This window comes from Monodelphis domestica, chromosome 3 (assembly GCF_027887165.1).
Source record: "Monodelphis domestica isolate mMonDom1 chromosome 3, mMonDom1.pri, whole genome shotgun sequence".
Taxonomy (NCBI): Eukaryota; Metazoa; Chordata; class Mammalia; order Didelphimorphia; family Didelphidae; genus Monodelphis; species Monodelphis domestica.
The window spans coordinates 519,271,272-519,287,418 of NC_077229.1; the positions used below are offsets into that span (position 1 = coordinate 519,271,272).

A 16,147-nucleotide genomic window follows, 5' to 3' on the forward strand; every position below is an offset into this window, starting at 1 on the left:
TGTTCTAAATTGACTGAATTCAAAAGCAAAACAAAAAAAAAAAAACTGGTTTGTTCCAGACATAGAGGGAACTATTCAGTCCAACAGAGAAAATTCTTACAAATTATATTTTGTATCTCAGATAAAACACTAAGCAGTATAATTGAAGTCATTTAAAATTCCTCACTCTCCTGCACCCCAGATACCTAATCAGTTGCCAAAACATATTGTTTCTTGTGGAAAGGAAACTAAAACAAGTTCTAGACTTTCTGCCACTGTGTTGGAACAAGCAACTGTGGGAATATTAGAGAGTGGGAATAGAGAGAGAAGAAATTGACAAGACTGACAGTTGGTGGAGGAAGGGGCAACTAGGAGTGCCAGTTGGTCTTGTGAGAGCACTTCCTTACTAGTGTGGGATGTGTGAAGAGGATTCCTTCCCCATCTCTGGATATAAGTGCCTCTATTTTCTTCAGCCCAAAGAGACAGGCCCAACCAGCTCTGAAAGTCAGAACTTTTCTTGTTGCTTGCTGTCTACTACTAAGATTTTGACATTAAGAAAATTAGCACAGATATAGCATAGACAGGAATAAGAGAAAACCTCCACCAGCCTGAGGCCTGGCCTCAGCTCCAAAGCTGAGAAAGACTCCAACCTTATTTAGGGACATCCCTCTTCCCTTTTCCCTGATACCTCTCCAATCCAAACTGGTTATTAAAATTTATCTTATTTGAATATCGCAATCAGATAAGTAGACTATTTTTCTGGGGAAAAAAGGGAGCTGAAGTTCAGTTTAGTCATCCAACTACAAACAGTCCTTATCAGACCCCTGCTGGGTGACCAAAGTCTGGGGAAAGGCTTGTCCCTCAGGAGGGTCTGTGTTTACCTGCTCTGGGGCATCTTCGGCATCAATCCATAGAGAAGACATCCTCACAGGCTATCATAAGTGGCTCATTTCTTGGACCCCCCATTTTGTCCAAAAATAGCCTCTCGGCAGGGTGCATCTCCCTCCTTTGCCTCACCAGCAGCCATATTCCCTCTCTCCCTTCAACTCCTCCATTCCCTGCTACAAACCTTCTGTATCCCCTGTTCTTCATATCCACCCATTCTTTCCCTATAAATATTACATTCTACATCATTCTTCCCTTCTCTCTTCTCTCATGGTAACTGCCATATTCTGGAACTTATCACCCTTTGCCTGGACTGTGATAATACCTTGTAATTTATTTTTTAATTCTTACCTTCTGTTTTTGAATCAATACTAAGTATTGGTTCCAAATAGAGTTAGAGTAAGAGTTAGAAAATGGGAGTTAAGTGATTTGACTAGTATCATACAGCTAGATAGTGCACAATGTCACATTTGAACCCAGAACCTCCCAACTCCAAGTCTCTATCCACTGAACCACCTACCTGCCCCTGAAAAATATTTTATAAACAGTTTCTTATAGAGGTCTCATATCTACAATATAGGACGTTATCAAATTTATAAGAATATAAGCCATTCCCCAATTGACAAATGGTCAAAAGATGTGGACAGTTTTTTTGATGAAGAAACTAAAGTTACATATAACCATGTGAATTGTTCTAAATCATTATTGATTAGAGAAATGCAAATCAAAACAACTCTGAGATGTCATGTCATACCAATTAGATTTGTTAAAATGAATAAAGGGCAAAATAGCAAATGTTGAAGGGGATATAGAAAAATGGGAATACTAATACTCTATTGGTGGAAATGTGAACTGATCCAACTATCTTGGAAAGCAATCTGGAATTATGCTCAAAGTTGTAAAACTGTGCACTATTAGGTTTGTTTCCTAAGATGATCAGAGAAAAGGGTAAAGAACCTGTATATTCTAAAATAATTACAGTAGCTCTCTTTGTGGTGACAAAGAAATGGAAATTAAAGGGATGTCCATCCATTGGGGAAATGGCTAAACAAGTCACAGCGTATGATTGTGATGGAATACAACTGTGCCATAGCACAGGTAAATTTTTTTAAAAACATGGAAGACTGGGGGCAGCTGGGTAGCTCAGTGGATTGAGAACCAGGCCTAGAGACGGGAGGTCCTAGGTTCAATTCTGACCTCAGCCACTTCCTAGCTGTGTGACCCTGGGCAAGTCACTTGACCCCCATTGCCTAGCCCTTACCACTCTTCTGCCTTGGAGCCAATACACAGTATTGACTCCAAGATGGAAAGTAAGGGTTTAAAAAAAAAAACATGGAAGACTAACATGAAATTTTGAGGAGTAAAACAAGTAGAACCAGGAAAACATTATATATAGCAATAGAAATATTATTTGAAGAATAACATATATGTCCACCTCCAGAGGAAGAATAGGAAAAAAAGACATAGTTTTATATCTACATATATCTTTTTGTCAAATGATGCCTTCTCTCGTGTGTGTGTGTGTGGGGGGGGGTAATGTGTGGGTGGAGGGTGGAGGAAGACACCTGGGAATTTTAATGTAACAAATAAATTGGAATTTTTTAAAAAAAAAAATTTACAAGAACAGAAATCTCTAGTCTCTCCTCCCCCTTTCCCTTCTCCAAGAAAGACTTTCATTCCTGCCAGAAGGGAAAGCAGGAAGTTGGGGCTGAGACCACTGTGCTCTCCACAGAGAGGCTCAGCACTGAGCTGGAATTATATTTTTTTGCTCTCTGAAATATTGTTTGTTATGGGGGAATGATGGGCTTTGTTCTAACTTCTGATTGCTTTGTCATTTGGGGGGAAAGGGAACTCCAAGTTCTAGATCCAAGGCTTGACTTCTTCCCCATTTAATACCAGCCCTATAATGAATACACATCACAAATAGCAAAGGAATCCATTTATTCGAATCATAGCAAAACAGACATCGGAGAAAGCATACAAAGGAGAACATATGCCAGACAATGAAGGAGCTCTCTCATTGAGAGCGAGTTAACTCAGCTCAACCAAGAGAGAGGGTCCTGGATCTTATCCAAGAGGAAACTCCACACAGTCTCTAATGAAGCAAGCGAGGAATAAGGAGATGATGGACACTATCCACTCCTCTCCTATTTTCCATATTTTCCTTCTGCAATCTAAAGTGGGGCTGGCCTCTTCCATCTTCCCTTGAAGCCAGAAGCCAAGAGTGGCAGAAGTGATTTGATGCTCAAAAAATACATGAAGTTTGACCAGTCACAAAGTCACAAAGGACTGGTCCTCTTAAAGAACCCCAAAGGGATATTCTTGCTTGAAGAGTTCCCAAAGGAGGCTGGCACTTAAGCATACCAAAATGAGATTTGAAGCTTCATAAGCCCCCCAAAGCTCGAGGGGGGTTGATAAAGGCTGAGATGGTCTCACCTCTCACCAACTCTGAATCTCCATCAATAAGGAGGGAGTCCCATAGTCCGGTCTTTGGGCCGGGGATCACACATACACAACGACACTCCATTTCCTCCATCCATTCCTTGGTACTGCCTGCCCTTCATGGTTGGGATGCCCTCCCTCCTGATCTTGGCCTTCCTTTGAAGCTCACTTGGAGTTCTAGTCTTCACAAAGCCTCTCCTGATCTTCCCGGCCACTGGAGCCTTCCCCACCCCTCAGGACCTCCTCCTCATTTTGTTTATGTTTATGTGCACACAGCACACATGTCCGTCCCACCACCCCCAAGTGGAATGTAAGCTCCTTGAGGGAAGAAATGATTTCACTTTTGCTTACGTTTCCCCAGAGCCGAGCACATTGCTAGTCTAACACAAATGCTTGCTGACTGATTGCAGTTCGAAGGGAGAGTATTGGCAATAGATGAAGGATAAACTGAGAGAAGAGAGAGGAGGTAAAAAGATCTATTATAAAACTATCACAATAGTACTAGCAAATACAGATGAAGGCCTACACCTGGATGGTGATGGTGCAATGGACAAAAGCGGACCTAGCTGATAGATATTTCAGAGATGGAACTAGAAAACATATTAGATCTGAGCGGGGAAAGAGAAAGAAAAATCCAGAATGCTAATAGTTTTGAATATGGGTGATTACGAGGGTACTGGAGCCATCAATAGGCAAACCTCTTCCCTCAAAGAGGGCATTAAAAGGAAAAGCACAATTTGTCATTGTAACACACAAAGCAATTGTTATCTTTTAAAAGTCCAAAGCAAATTTGTGAAGTCAGAATGTTTGAAATAGTTTGCCAGATTTTTTTATTTTTCAGTCTCTATTCCAATGGCTTGTTTGAATTCTTGGTTTTGTGGTTCTAAGATATCATAGAAAACCTGCCTTTTCCCAAAGCGTTCTCTGATATAGAGCAAATCTTCAGTGGGAAATTTGTCATCTTTTCCAGTCCAAATAGTCAGACTGTACCTGCATTAAAATTTTGTAAAAAGATATAGTTAATGAAATCAGAGAGAAAGTGACAAAAATGATAAGAATTAAAATAATGACAAATAAATGAAATTTATTTTTTTCAATTACAAACAGGTAAATATCTCAGATGGAAGAATTTTATATGGGTGGAACATTTAGGAAATAAAAATAAATCCTATTGAAGCAAATTGATGCGTTTTCTGCTTCCTGTTTCCATGAGCACATTTATTTTTCATAAATAAATAGATAAATCAAATTGGCTGTTACTTCAATTAAGTAGCTGTACTTAGAGTAGCAGCACATCATGCTCAGTAGCCATAAGAAGTCTGGCATAATAAACCAATTTTCAGGTTGTGCTACTACTAATCATGGCACTTGCTGAGAGTGGGCTTCCGTCACAACAAGAAAGCTTCGTGGCTGAGGAAGTGCAGCTGGAATGTGGAATGGTGGAAAGGGCAGCAGCATCTTAGCAAACGCACTCCTGCTCTTAGGGGATAGAGAAGAGTTCTACTGCCCATGATAGAAGATGGAAGTACAGCAGGCTCATTCCAGGATGAGCATGCCTAAACTACCCCAGCAGTTCTGCATGAGAATGCTAAACCGAAGTAGGAATTGTTGCTTGTAGCCTTTTTTATAGTGCCTTTGCCCAAAGGACACCGTCATTAAATTGCCTTTACTTTGTTGACAAGCCCTAAAAAATAAATTGATATAAACATTTAGAGGCTCAAAGGAGGGCATGTTCCAGGGCTATTTTACCCTATTTTTAATGACATTGTTATTTAAATTAGAAAAAATCAAATTATTCAGGGGTATTCAATATATGAATTTAAATAAAATCAATTTAAAGTCTCAATTATAAATTTTCATTTATATTACAGCAGCTCGACAAATCCCTGAGAACAACCTAACTTTAAACATTTTTATCCTCAGCACAACAGGAATTGGGAATTATTTTGGAATGTGAGAAGCAGCATTGATTAATGGAAAAGATGTGCTGTGAGGAAAGCTCTTTTATTTATTTTTAGTTAGTTAGTTAGTTTAAACCCTCCCCTTCCATCTTGGAGTCAATACTGTGTATCGGTTCTAAGGCAGAAGAGTGGTAAGGGCTAGGCCATGGGGGTCAAGTGACTTGCCCAGGGTCACATGGCTAAGAAGTGTCTGAAGTTAGATTTGAACCCAGGGCTCTGGGTTCACTGAGCCACCCAGCTGCCCCCAAAGCACTTTAATTTTTAAATATCATATACATGAGAAGTACAGTTATTTATCCCTATAGCATGAAATCAAAAATAATACCTCTTTTTTTTTTTGCTATCTTCAGGCATATTAAAAAGACTAATTCTTAAGGGTATGATGATAACATATCACGATGGCTATCGGGGGACCCCGGAACGTGCACTGAAAGCAGGCCAAGAGAAAGGCCAGAAATATCTTCTATGGCACCGTCTCGTGCGTTTGGAAGGCCATCAATGAGCGCGGCACCCGCGATGCTGAGACGTGAGGGTGACTGAACATACCAATCAGGGTACAGGAACCACTAACTATCGCTGGAGGGAGGCCCGCCCAGGAAAGAGCCCCCATTTCAGGAAGCTTTCAGTGCTCCAGAAGAGCCAGTCCTTGTGGCCACAGGCCAGTCCCTCGGGGCGCCCAGAGGTCTCTCTCTCCCAGAGGTCTGCGTTCCTTCCACTGGCCACAGGCGTGCTGCAGCGCTTTCGTTTGTGTTTTAAATTGCATTCCACTCGATGACTTGGAGCATTTCTCCTTGGTCTTTCCCGCCCCCCCCCCCCCCCCCCCCCCGCAGCCCTTCCCTCACGCGGCGGCGCTCCTAAAGGCTCTCTTCCTCCTCTTGCCCCCCAGTGCCCAACGTGTCCCGCCATCCAACAGCACGTGCATCCCTCCGCCCGAAGGAGCCTCCTTCCGTGCTGGGTGTTCTGGCTCCTGCTCGCGCTGCCTAGAACTTCCTTCCACTCTCCCGGCCCCAGCCCTTGGGGCCTTCCATGAAGGGCTCGCCCCCTCGGAGGCAGGGTCTTGCTCCCTGCTTGTGCTGACGCGCTCGGGCGGCCACCCGGCCTCTCCGTCTGATGCTGCTGCCCGTCCACGCTGGGTTCTGGAAGGGCGAGCAGGATCCTGAGGAGCCCCGGCCCCAGTGCGCAGGCTGACTGGGGGCCTCGGGGCGAGGGTAAAGCCTCCCACGGCAGAGGACACGCGTGCTCGTCTTGGAAGGAAAGTCTGGATTCGGAGGAGTGCAGGGAGACAAGGGGAGCGTGCCAGAGACGGAGCCCCGAGACAGAGCCAGGACCAAGGGCTGCGAGAAGGTCCGCGGAGGGCAGGCACAGGTAGGGCGGCTGGAAAGGGGCTGGCCTTGGGAAGGTGCCTGGGAACCCTGGAGTGTGTGCTTTGGGAAGAAAGGAGGCTCTGCAGTCAGAAGACTCCAAGGTTCCGGGCCCTCGGCGCCTCGGGAGGGGCTCTGACACAGGACCGAACTCTGGTTACTCGGCGCATCCACAGCGCGGCCTGGGGCTGGGCAGTGTCGGGCCAGCTCACTCAGAGAGGATGCCGGAACCAAGCCAAGGCAGCCGAGCACTCTCTATCTCTGTATGTATCCTGTTTTCCAGCTCCCTGTTAAGCAGTTTTGCTCTATCCTTCCCTGTCCACAGACCATTCTCCTTGGCAGAAAAAAGGGAGAAGCAAAATTATGGGAGTCAGTAAAACTACGTGATCAAACGGGCTTCTCTGAATAATAAGAGAGAGAGAGGCTAATATTGTGCTTAGGTTTCACGTGGGCTACCATGGAAACGGCCAGATCGCCAATTTTACGAAATGGACTTCCTTACGAAAACCACCTGCATGAAATTATGCAGTTCAACAACATGTATTGGAAGGGTAGCCTAAAAGAAAGTAGTGACGAGGTCACTGGTAAAGCACTATGAACAGACACTGTCCCGAACGGAACAAGCAGATGCTACCAACACGGGTTCTAAATGTGTTGTACTAACTCGTCTACAGTCTCTTACCTATTGTCTACACATTTAGCTGTTTGCTGTGCAACAAGGCTGTTTCCAGCCCAAAAGGCCATTTGTTCTTGCTTATATCCACACGTGCTATACAATTAAATTCATTTACAAAGACTAGACAAAGTTTTACTTATAGACCAGCATTATGACATATAGCAGCATTTGAACAATAAAGGAAAGAAATTGTCATACTGCTGTGACTACAAAGGTTGTACGTCCCTCCCCCCACAAATCTGACTTCTATAAAACCATAGTGTGACCTGTAATCACATTATTAATTTTAAAAAATGAGTGAGGAAGATGAAAGAAGGGATAATAAAATTTCTGAAATGTTTTGAAATTTCTTTGAAATGAAGTATAAAAATATTCACTAAGTATTCATGTAATTATTTTTCAGTGTATAAATATTTTTTCTTTCAAAGAGATTTTATTTAAAAATGAAGTCTGTATTTAAGTATGTGCTTAGTCCTTGGTCAGTATATTATATGTTTAAAGAGTTTACCCATGGTACAGTGATAGGAAATTGTGTCTAAAAAACATATTCACAAGTATGAAAATATATTAAACTCTAAGCTACTCACTAGTAATTTACAGGGGTGGAGGGGAGAAGAGGAGGAGAAGGAGGAAGAGGAAGAAGAAGAAGAAGAAGAACTGCTGTTCAAAGCCATGACCTCAAATCATGGCAAGTTCATTAAAAGGGCATCCTGAATCATCAAAGAAATACTAACATGGAAGAACGGGGTTTGTTAAAGCCAAGGGTGTCTGCAGCACCACTTGAGATCACTGAAAAGATACGTGATTTCTCTCATATGCTCCCAGTAATCTGGTCCTATGTCAGATCTAGCCACCCCATGGACTGCCTCATCCAATTACATATCATAGTCTGAATAAAATGTGATTTTTACCCACTCGGTTGTTCCAGAATGGACTGTTTCGCCAATCTCTTCTGAGTAACTGGGTATCAGCAAGGAAACCCATTAGAATTCCAGGACTCTGCAATCAGCGATATCATCCACAAACAACAGAACCTGAAGTCTTGGATCGTGCACAAGTGAGCCTCCATATAAAGGGCAAACTGCTCTGGTGAGCAAGTCTCCTTGGGTTTATGCCTTAGACAAGTGTTGAATACCATTATACTCGCGGTTGCAGCTGTCATGAAATTCTGTGTGCTCTTCATATGCACAGGAGACATCCTGTTGTGGGGAGAGTCTTCAGGTAAATGGGGTTTTAGCCAGCAAACAACACACCAGGAACTCGGATTCTCTTTGCTTCTCAGTACTGGTAAGTCACCTCGGAGAGCCTCCTAATTCCCATCTATTAACAGATAATATTTGTAAAGCCCTTGGCACAGTGCTCAGCACATTTTTGTTTTTCCATCTTGTCCTACTCTTTGTGACCCCATTTGGGGTTTTCTTTCTTTCAAGTACTTTTCCATAGTTACATAATTCACATTCTCTCCCTCCCCTCTTTCCTCCCCCTTCCTGGAGCCGACACAACCTATTTCCATGTTATTCATATTTGCAGTAGAGCGATGCCTTAACATCAAAACCCCCCATCCTCTGCTCATATAAACAAATGATAGGTCATATGTTTTTCTTCTGTGTTTCCGCTCCCACAGTTCTTTCTCTGGATGTGGATACATTCTTTCTCCCAAGTCCCTCAGGATTGTCCTGGGTCATTGCATTGATGCTAGTAGCAAAGTCAATTACATTCAATCGTGCTACAATGTATCAGTCTTGGGTATAATGTTCTCCTGGTTCTGCTCATTTCACTCCGCATCAGTTCTTGGAGGTTCTTCCAGTTCACATGGAATCCCTCCAGTTTATCATTCCTTACAGCACAGTAGCACTCCATCAACAACAGATACCACAATGTTCAGCCATTCCCCAACCAAGAGACATCTCATTTGGGGTTTTCTTGACAACAATATATGGAATATTTGCCATTTCCTTCTCCAGTTCATTTGAAAAATGAGAAAACTGAGGCAAACAGGGTTAAGGGACTTGCTCAGGGTCACACAGCTAGGAAGTATCTAAAAACCGATTTGAAGTCAGGGAGATTTATCTCCCTGACTTCAAGTCTGGCCCTCTACCTACTGGACTACCTAGCTGCCCTTGGTACATAGCGGGCACTTATTCCTTTTCCTTCTTCCCCCTTCCCACCTTGTGCTTTCATCAATGATGATCTCAACTGACCATTCACATCAAAATTTTACAGATCCGAAAGTAAACGGATAGTTTGGATGTCTTCTCAATCATCTGTTTTGAAGTGCTAATAGTACTGCCATTGCTTGCACTCTTCTGCGGGCTTGCTCTTTTGAACTGCCTTAAACATCACCGAGTGCTTCAGAACGGTGACAGTTTCACTAGACATTTCATCTGCATGCACCTGGCTATCTGGCTAATACTTCCAACTTTACTTTCTTGAATGACATTTTAATGCTGTCATATCATACACTGGATATGGAGGTGCTAGAGAATTTTCAGCAATCACGTGAGAAAATTCAATTTGTTTAAAACACTTATTAACAAAGAGAGGATGATGACTGAAATAAGAATTAAAGTATTTTTCAAAGGATTTTCAATATATAGTAGAAGCAATATTTTTCTTAAAAAAACAAATTTCTGAAAATGTAATAGAAATAGAGGAGGAAACGTGATCTAATATGCAAACATTCATATATTCTTTTTGAGGGTTATATGTAGCAAGCTCAAATATAATAAATCCTACAATTAAGGCCCACTTGAAAAAGAAAATTAAGTAATGTATATCCACTTACCTATTTGACTGCCGTACCAGCCAAAGCAATTGATCACAAGATTGCCTAACTAAAGCTGCTCTCACAGGGAATGTTATAGGCTGACTTAGTTTATTACAAATATGTTCCATATCTTTAACCATTGTCCAATTGTAGCCTGAAGGAAAAAGAAAAGATAAAGATGTAAATGTTTCTAATAGAATTCTAAGAAAGAATCAGTACCCATGTCTGAGAGAGAGACATTTATGTAACTAAGTTTTCTGTATCTTCTGCTATATGCTTGGAAAGCAAGACAAAAATGACAAAGGAAATGGCTACACTGTTCTTTTAACTAGCAGGATATAATCAACCACTGCAAAATTAGGTATAAACCAACATTTTAAACTATGTACTAAGAAAGGTTCTAAATTGGATACATGACTTAGATCTAAAAAAAATGACACCATAAACAAATTATAAGATCAAGGAAATTGCATTTCAGATCTATAGATAAAGGGAAAATTGAGGATCAAAGGCTAGAAAGGATGATAAGAGATAAAATGCACACTATTCATGGCATGTTTTTAGTTTTCACAAACAAAACTGATGAAACTAAAATTAGAGAGAAAATAGGAAAACTAGAAAAAATTTGCAGCAAATTCCTCTGATTAAGGTTTCATATTCAAAAGATATAAAGAACTGATTCAAATATATAAGAACAAGAGCCATTCCCAAATATATGGTGAAACAATATGCGCAGGCCGTTTTTAAGGGATGAAGTTCACACTATCTACAAACTTGAAAAAATGCTCCAAATCAATATAATTAGAGAAAGTAAATTCAAGCCGCTCTGATGTTTTACATCATACCTATCAGATTACACACGGCAAAGGTGAAAAGAGGAAGAGAAACAGTAATGAACTTTTCTGGCGGAACTGTAAAGTGGTCCTGCTATTGCAAAATGTAGTTTGGAACCACGGCCCAGAAGTCATTCAACGATGCATATCCTTTGACCACTACTACACTTATCCCCCAAAGAAATCGGAGAGGAAGGAAAAGAAGCCGTGTTTACAACATCCCGCCACTGGGGAATGACTAAATGGTTTATGAGCACAGTAGAAGATTATGATATCATAGCACAACAGGAGATGATTTCAAAGCCTCTTGGCATTCGGGGGCCCCATAGACCCATGCCGTCGCCAGATTTAGCTGTTTCTGTCTTTCCAACCTCTGTCTCTTCTCTTCCTTCACAAAGCCATCGCCCTAGCTCAGGCTCTAATCATCTCTCATGTGAACGACTGCAACACGCAAGTCTTCTCACTTCAATCACCCTCTTCTGAACTGCAAAAGTGATTTTCTTAATGCACAGGTAGGACCATATCCACTCCAGTGGCTCCCCAACACTTCTGCTCGACTCTTAAAGGCCTTCATAACAGGGTCCCAGCCTAACTTTCCAGCCTTCTTACCTTTCCTTCTTTCTTCACGCTACGGTTCAGTTAAACCGTCTTCATTACTATTTCTCGCACTCATACAAAAGTGCAATTAAAATGTATCAATAGGAAGGAAATGAAAGCATGATCCCTTTTAGAAAGCAGAACCACAAATAAAAAGTAATGGATTTATAGGGAAAACTTTCTGCTGAGTGGAAATCAGGAACAATCTACTTTTGCTTGTTGATTTTGACCTATAGCCTAAATGTCTACACAGAGAAATGTCGGCATGTGGGCATCGTGCCCCCAAAACCATAGAAGTGTTTCAGGCAAACATTAAGCAGGGAAATTCCTTCCCTCCCCTCTATCCTTGTGACTCCTACCGAACCCAAAACATCTGATAACTCCTAAGACCCTGAGAGCATTATCCTCCTTGGAGCATCCTTTATATTTGAGACGAACGGAGATCCACCTCCTGGGTATCATGTGTCTCAGACCTCCGTCGGCCCTCCAAACTATGAGGGCCGCCCCTATGTCTTCAGGCAGATTCCCCCCTGCCCATGCCTCAGTGCTTACCGCTCTAGAGTCACACCCTCACTATGGCACAGGGTCACGTCTTCCCTAAAGCGTAGAAAGACCCCAGAACTGATGTCATCCTAGGTTTCCATCTATGCCCTTTCACCTAGGAGGCAGTCTTCTACCTATGCTGGCCTCCTGGCCAGATTCAACACTACCTTCTAAATTAATAAATGTCTCTTTTTATTTTTAGCTAAGTTTTGGAGTCTTGCATCCTTGCAAAAGGTACCCTTCCCAAACCCCGGGGGCTTCACCTCAAGCCCCCCAAAACAATATGTCTCTTCCTGAAATCTATTATGCTTACTATTCTGACATTATTTTATCATTATATTGTATGTTGTGGATCTTTCAATTATTAAAAAGCATATAAAAAGAAATTCCCATGTGAATACTGATTATGCAATTACATTGCTCTCAAGAGCAAGTTTTTGTACTGTTAGTCAAATTTTAAAATATTGCTTTTAATCTTTATTTCATTCTTTTGAAAGGCCTATTTGTTTTATAATGCATATAATATGTTAGTACAATATTATATATATATGTATATATATACACACACACACATATACATGTACACATTACAAATAAACACATGCCTATCAGGAATGTATTCAAGAACTTTTTACTGATAGAGGCGAACAATCAAAAAACAGTTTGGAAATTAATGGTCTCCAGATCAGCCTAATTAAGTTCTGAGAGGCTCAAGACTAGTGTGGCCATGGTAAAATGAGTCTTTTTTTTTATCACTACTCATGGAATGATATTGGATCTCTTTTATGTAGCTACACTTAAGGATTTACCCTAAAATATATGATTCTTAGAATTTTTATTATGGTATGGATCTTGGTATTGGTTATTGATCTCTATGGCCAGTTGATATTGATCAGCTAGGCTGTCAGGGAGTCCTAAGGATTGCTGGATACAGTTTAATCCAACAAAAATCATTAATTACTACCAGGAGAGGCAGGAACAGAAAAAGGATATATGAATACTAAAGAATATCTTAAATCTAAAAACTAAAATGTCTAACTGTACCCTGAACCTCTCTGTCCCACAAGGGACATCTTCATTGTCTATAAAAGCAGACACTACACTTACTATACTATCGGACTAAAAATGACCCTCTAACTTACTAAACTATCCTAATATAATTTTTTTTACTTATATTAAAAAATCCTCCAACTGCCTCTGATTATCAGCTGAAAGCAGTTCTTTCCCTCTCCTCTCTCAGCAGGGGGTCAAAATTGCCGCTTTTGTAGTGAGTGAAACAGCACCCCCTTTTGGTTGCTTTTCCCTCTTTGAAATTCAATTTTCCTTAGATCTCAAGATGTTTTCCTCTCTTCTCCAAAATAACTCTTACAAAACTCACAGAGTTATCTGAGCCAACCCTCCAGTTACCTCCTACCAGCAAGGAAGCTCCCAGAAAGTGAGTCCTTTCCCAACTGCCTTTCCTTTTCTAAAATTCTCTTCCCATCACTCACAGAAAATCCCTTACTTATTTACTTAAAGAAGCCCAGGTAAAAATCCTTGCTCTGGTCTACATCTCTACTTCAGAATAAAATTTAATTTTGATAAGTTAATTCAAAATTAATTTAAAAGATTACTCTATTAAAAAATGAAGAATATGGAAATAGGTTCTGAGTGATAATACATGTACAACCCAGTGGAATTGCTTGTCAGCTCTGGGAAGGGGGAGAGAAGAGAGGAGGGAGAGAACATGAATCATGTAACCATGGAAAATATTTTTTAATTAAAATTACATTTTAAAAAATTAATTCAAAATTAAGTCTAAAATTCCATTCTGGAATATGCTACACATTCTACTCTTTTTAGCTATTTAAATGCCCCATGAATAAGAACAAGAATAGTTTCAAAACCCATAAAATAGAAGGAAACACATTTTTCATAAAGTACAGAAATAGACCTCCACATTTTTTCCTATCAAATGATTTAGAAGTGAGACCCACAAATAAATCTCAGTAGATTTACAACCAAGAGCAAGGTCCTTCTGTACCTCAGTTTCACTATCTCGGAAATAGGGAAAAGAGAAAAACTACTTAGAAAAACTTGGGAAGATTTAAATGAACTGATACAATGTGAAGTGAGTAAAACCGAGAAAGAAAACCACACCATAAAAGTAATATTGTAAGGATGATCAACTGTAAGAGATTTACGTACTCTAATTAAGACAATGATCCAAGATAACTCCAAAGGACTCATGATGAAAAATGCTGATGAACACCAAGTACAGACTGGATCAGACTTTTTAAACTATTTGTTTATGTGTTTTCTTTTGCAAGATGACAAATAGAAATAAAATTTTAAAAAGAAGTTTGAAGTGCTATATTATACATTGGAAAATTTAGAGAACAAGAAAGAACATGTCAATTCCTGTAAGATTTTGTTATTTTAAGGGGAAAAGACTATTATTGAATTTGGAGGGTATTTTCATTTTACTTACATTTAAATAGTGACAATTGTTCTTTTTTGCTAGTTTTTTTCCAATTTTTAATTGTAATGTTTTATCATATATTTTTCAACTTTATTCCTATAAATCCTTTGAAGGGAACAGATAGGTATACATGAGGAATAAGTAAATAAAATTAAATAATTATTTAGTTCTATTACCTTCATTAAATTGATGAGGGTACCATCTAGTAGTCCAGCCCAAAGACAATGTCACAGTTGGGAAAAAGGATGTCACAGTGTCTAGAAATTTTTTTGCATCCAATTCATTGTTTTTTCCATTGGGACCAGGAAGAATATCAGCATTAATCCACAGAGGACGATTCAGATGCATCTTAATGTTTTCCAGAAGTATCATGGATGGTTTCACTGCTGTCAGACTAAAAATATAATATGTCACATTATCATTGAAACAAATTCCTGATGCTGAAAGAATAATATAAAAATGATAAATTTGACTTAATATTTAAGTTCATTTCATTAGAAAGTTCTACCTGTTGTAAAAAACTGTTTTTAAAAAGAGGTTTTAAAAGTACCAGACAACAAGTGAAAAAGAAATTTTTATCCTGACAGTAAAAAATAACTGTACTATATTTTTATTCTGAAACTCTTTTCCTCTATTCTCTAGAGACAGAAAGAAGTGATATAGAAATATCTTAGGGACCATCACTGTCATCAGAATTATGTGTGGGTACTGCAAATGGACACTTGAGATTCCATGCTGGCAAATGGTAAAGCAGGTCCCCTGGGCAAACTGAGGATCCATGTTCTTCCACAATTATGTAAATCCATGGAGAATTTTTATAAACCCAATTTCTTTAACCTAGGGTATAGAATACCAGGATCAATGTGTCTTTTTAGTCCATTTGATTAAAAGTCCATTGATTGGTACTGAATTTTGCAATTTTAAATATTTCTCCCTCCACTAAAAAACTACTTTAATGTCTGATCATTTTAATATCCGAATCTCTCCCTTTCTAGACAGATTAGACACCTTTTTTGTTTGTGTTTCCTGTACTATTTTATCAACATTTGCCCCAATTACACATAGAAACGTTTTTTGACATTTGTTCTCTGACATTATGAGATCCAACTTCTCTCCCTCCTTCCTTCCCTCCCTTACACCTTCCCCGAGTCAGCAAGTAATCTGATATAGGTTATAGATGTGCTACCATACAATACATATCTCCAGGTTCATCATGTGGTGAAAAAAAAGACATCACACATACAATAAAAAATCATGAAGGAAATGAAGTGGAAAATGGCACGCTCAATATGCATTCCAATTTTGTCAATTCCTTCTGTAGCAGCAGATAGCCTTTTCCATCATGAGTCCCTTGGAGTTGTCTTAGATCCTGGCTTGCATTGCTGATAAAGTTAAGTCCTTTACAATTGATCTTTGTATAATATTGCTGTTACTGTTACTGGGTACCATGCTCTCCTGGTTCTGCTCTCTTCACTCGGCATCAGTTCATATAAGTCTTTATGGGTTTTTCTGAAATCCTCTCCATTGTCATTTCTTGTAGCACAATAGTATTCCAATACAGTCATATACCACAACTTATTCAGCTATTCCCCAACTGATTGTTCCCTTCAGTTTCCAATTCTTTGTTGCCCAAAAAAAACCT

At 39.9% G+C, this 16,147-nt stretch overlaps 1 protein-coding gene across 9 annotated transcripts in view; it reads right to left on the reverse strand.

The window, feature by feature from the left end:
- PARP8 (poly(ADP-ribose) polymerase family member 8) overlaps positions 1-16,147 on the reverse strand; it is a 454,001-nt gene that overhangs the window by 397,972 nt on the left and 39,882 nt on the right. For 8 of the 9 annotated variants that reach the window (XM_056824924.1, XM_056824928.1, XM_056824925.1 and 5 more), the window contains 2 exons: positions 14,682-14,899; positions 10,090-10,225 (listed from right to left, as the gene is read on the reverse strand). In XM_056824924.1, the coding sequence (XP_056680902.1) occupies positions 10,090-10,225; positions 14,682-14,899 (354 nt within the window). Of the gene's footprint in view, positions 1-10,089; positions 10,226-14,681; positions 14,900-16,147 lie in introns of those variants that run through there. The other variant, XM_016431292.2, reaches the window with a different exon arrangement.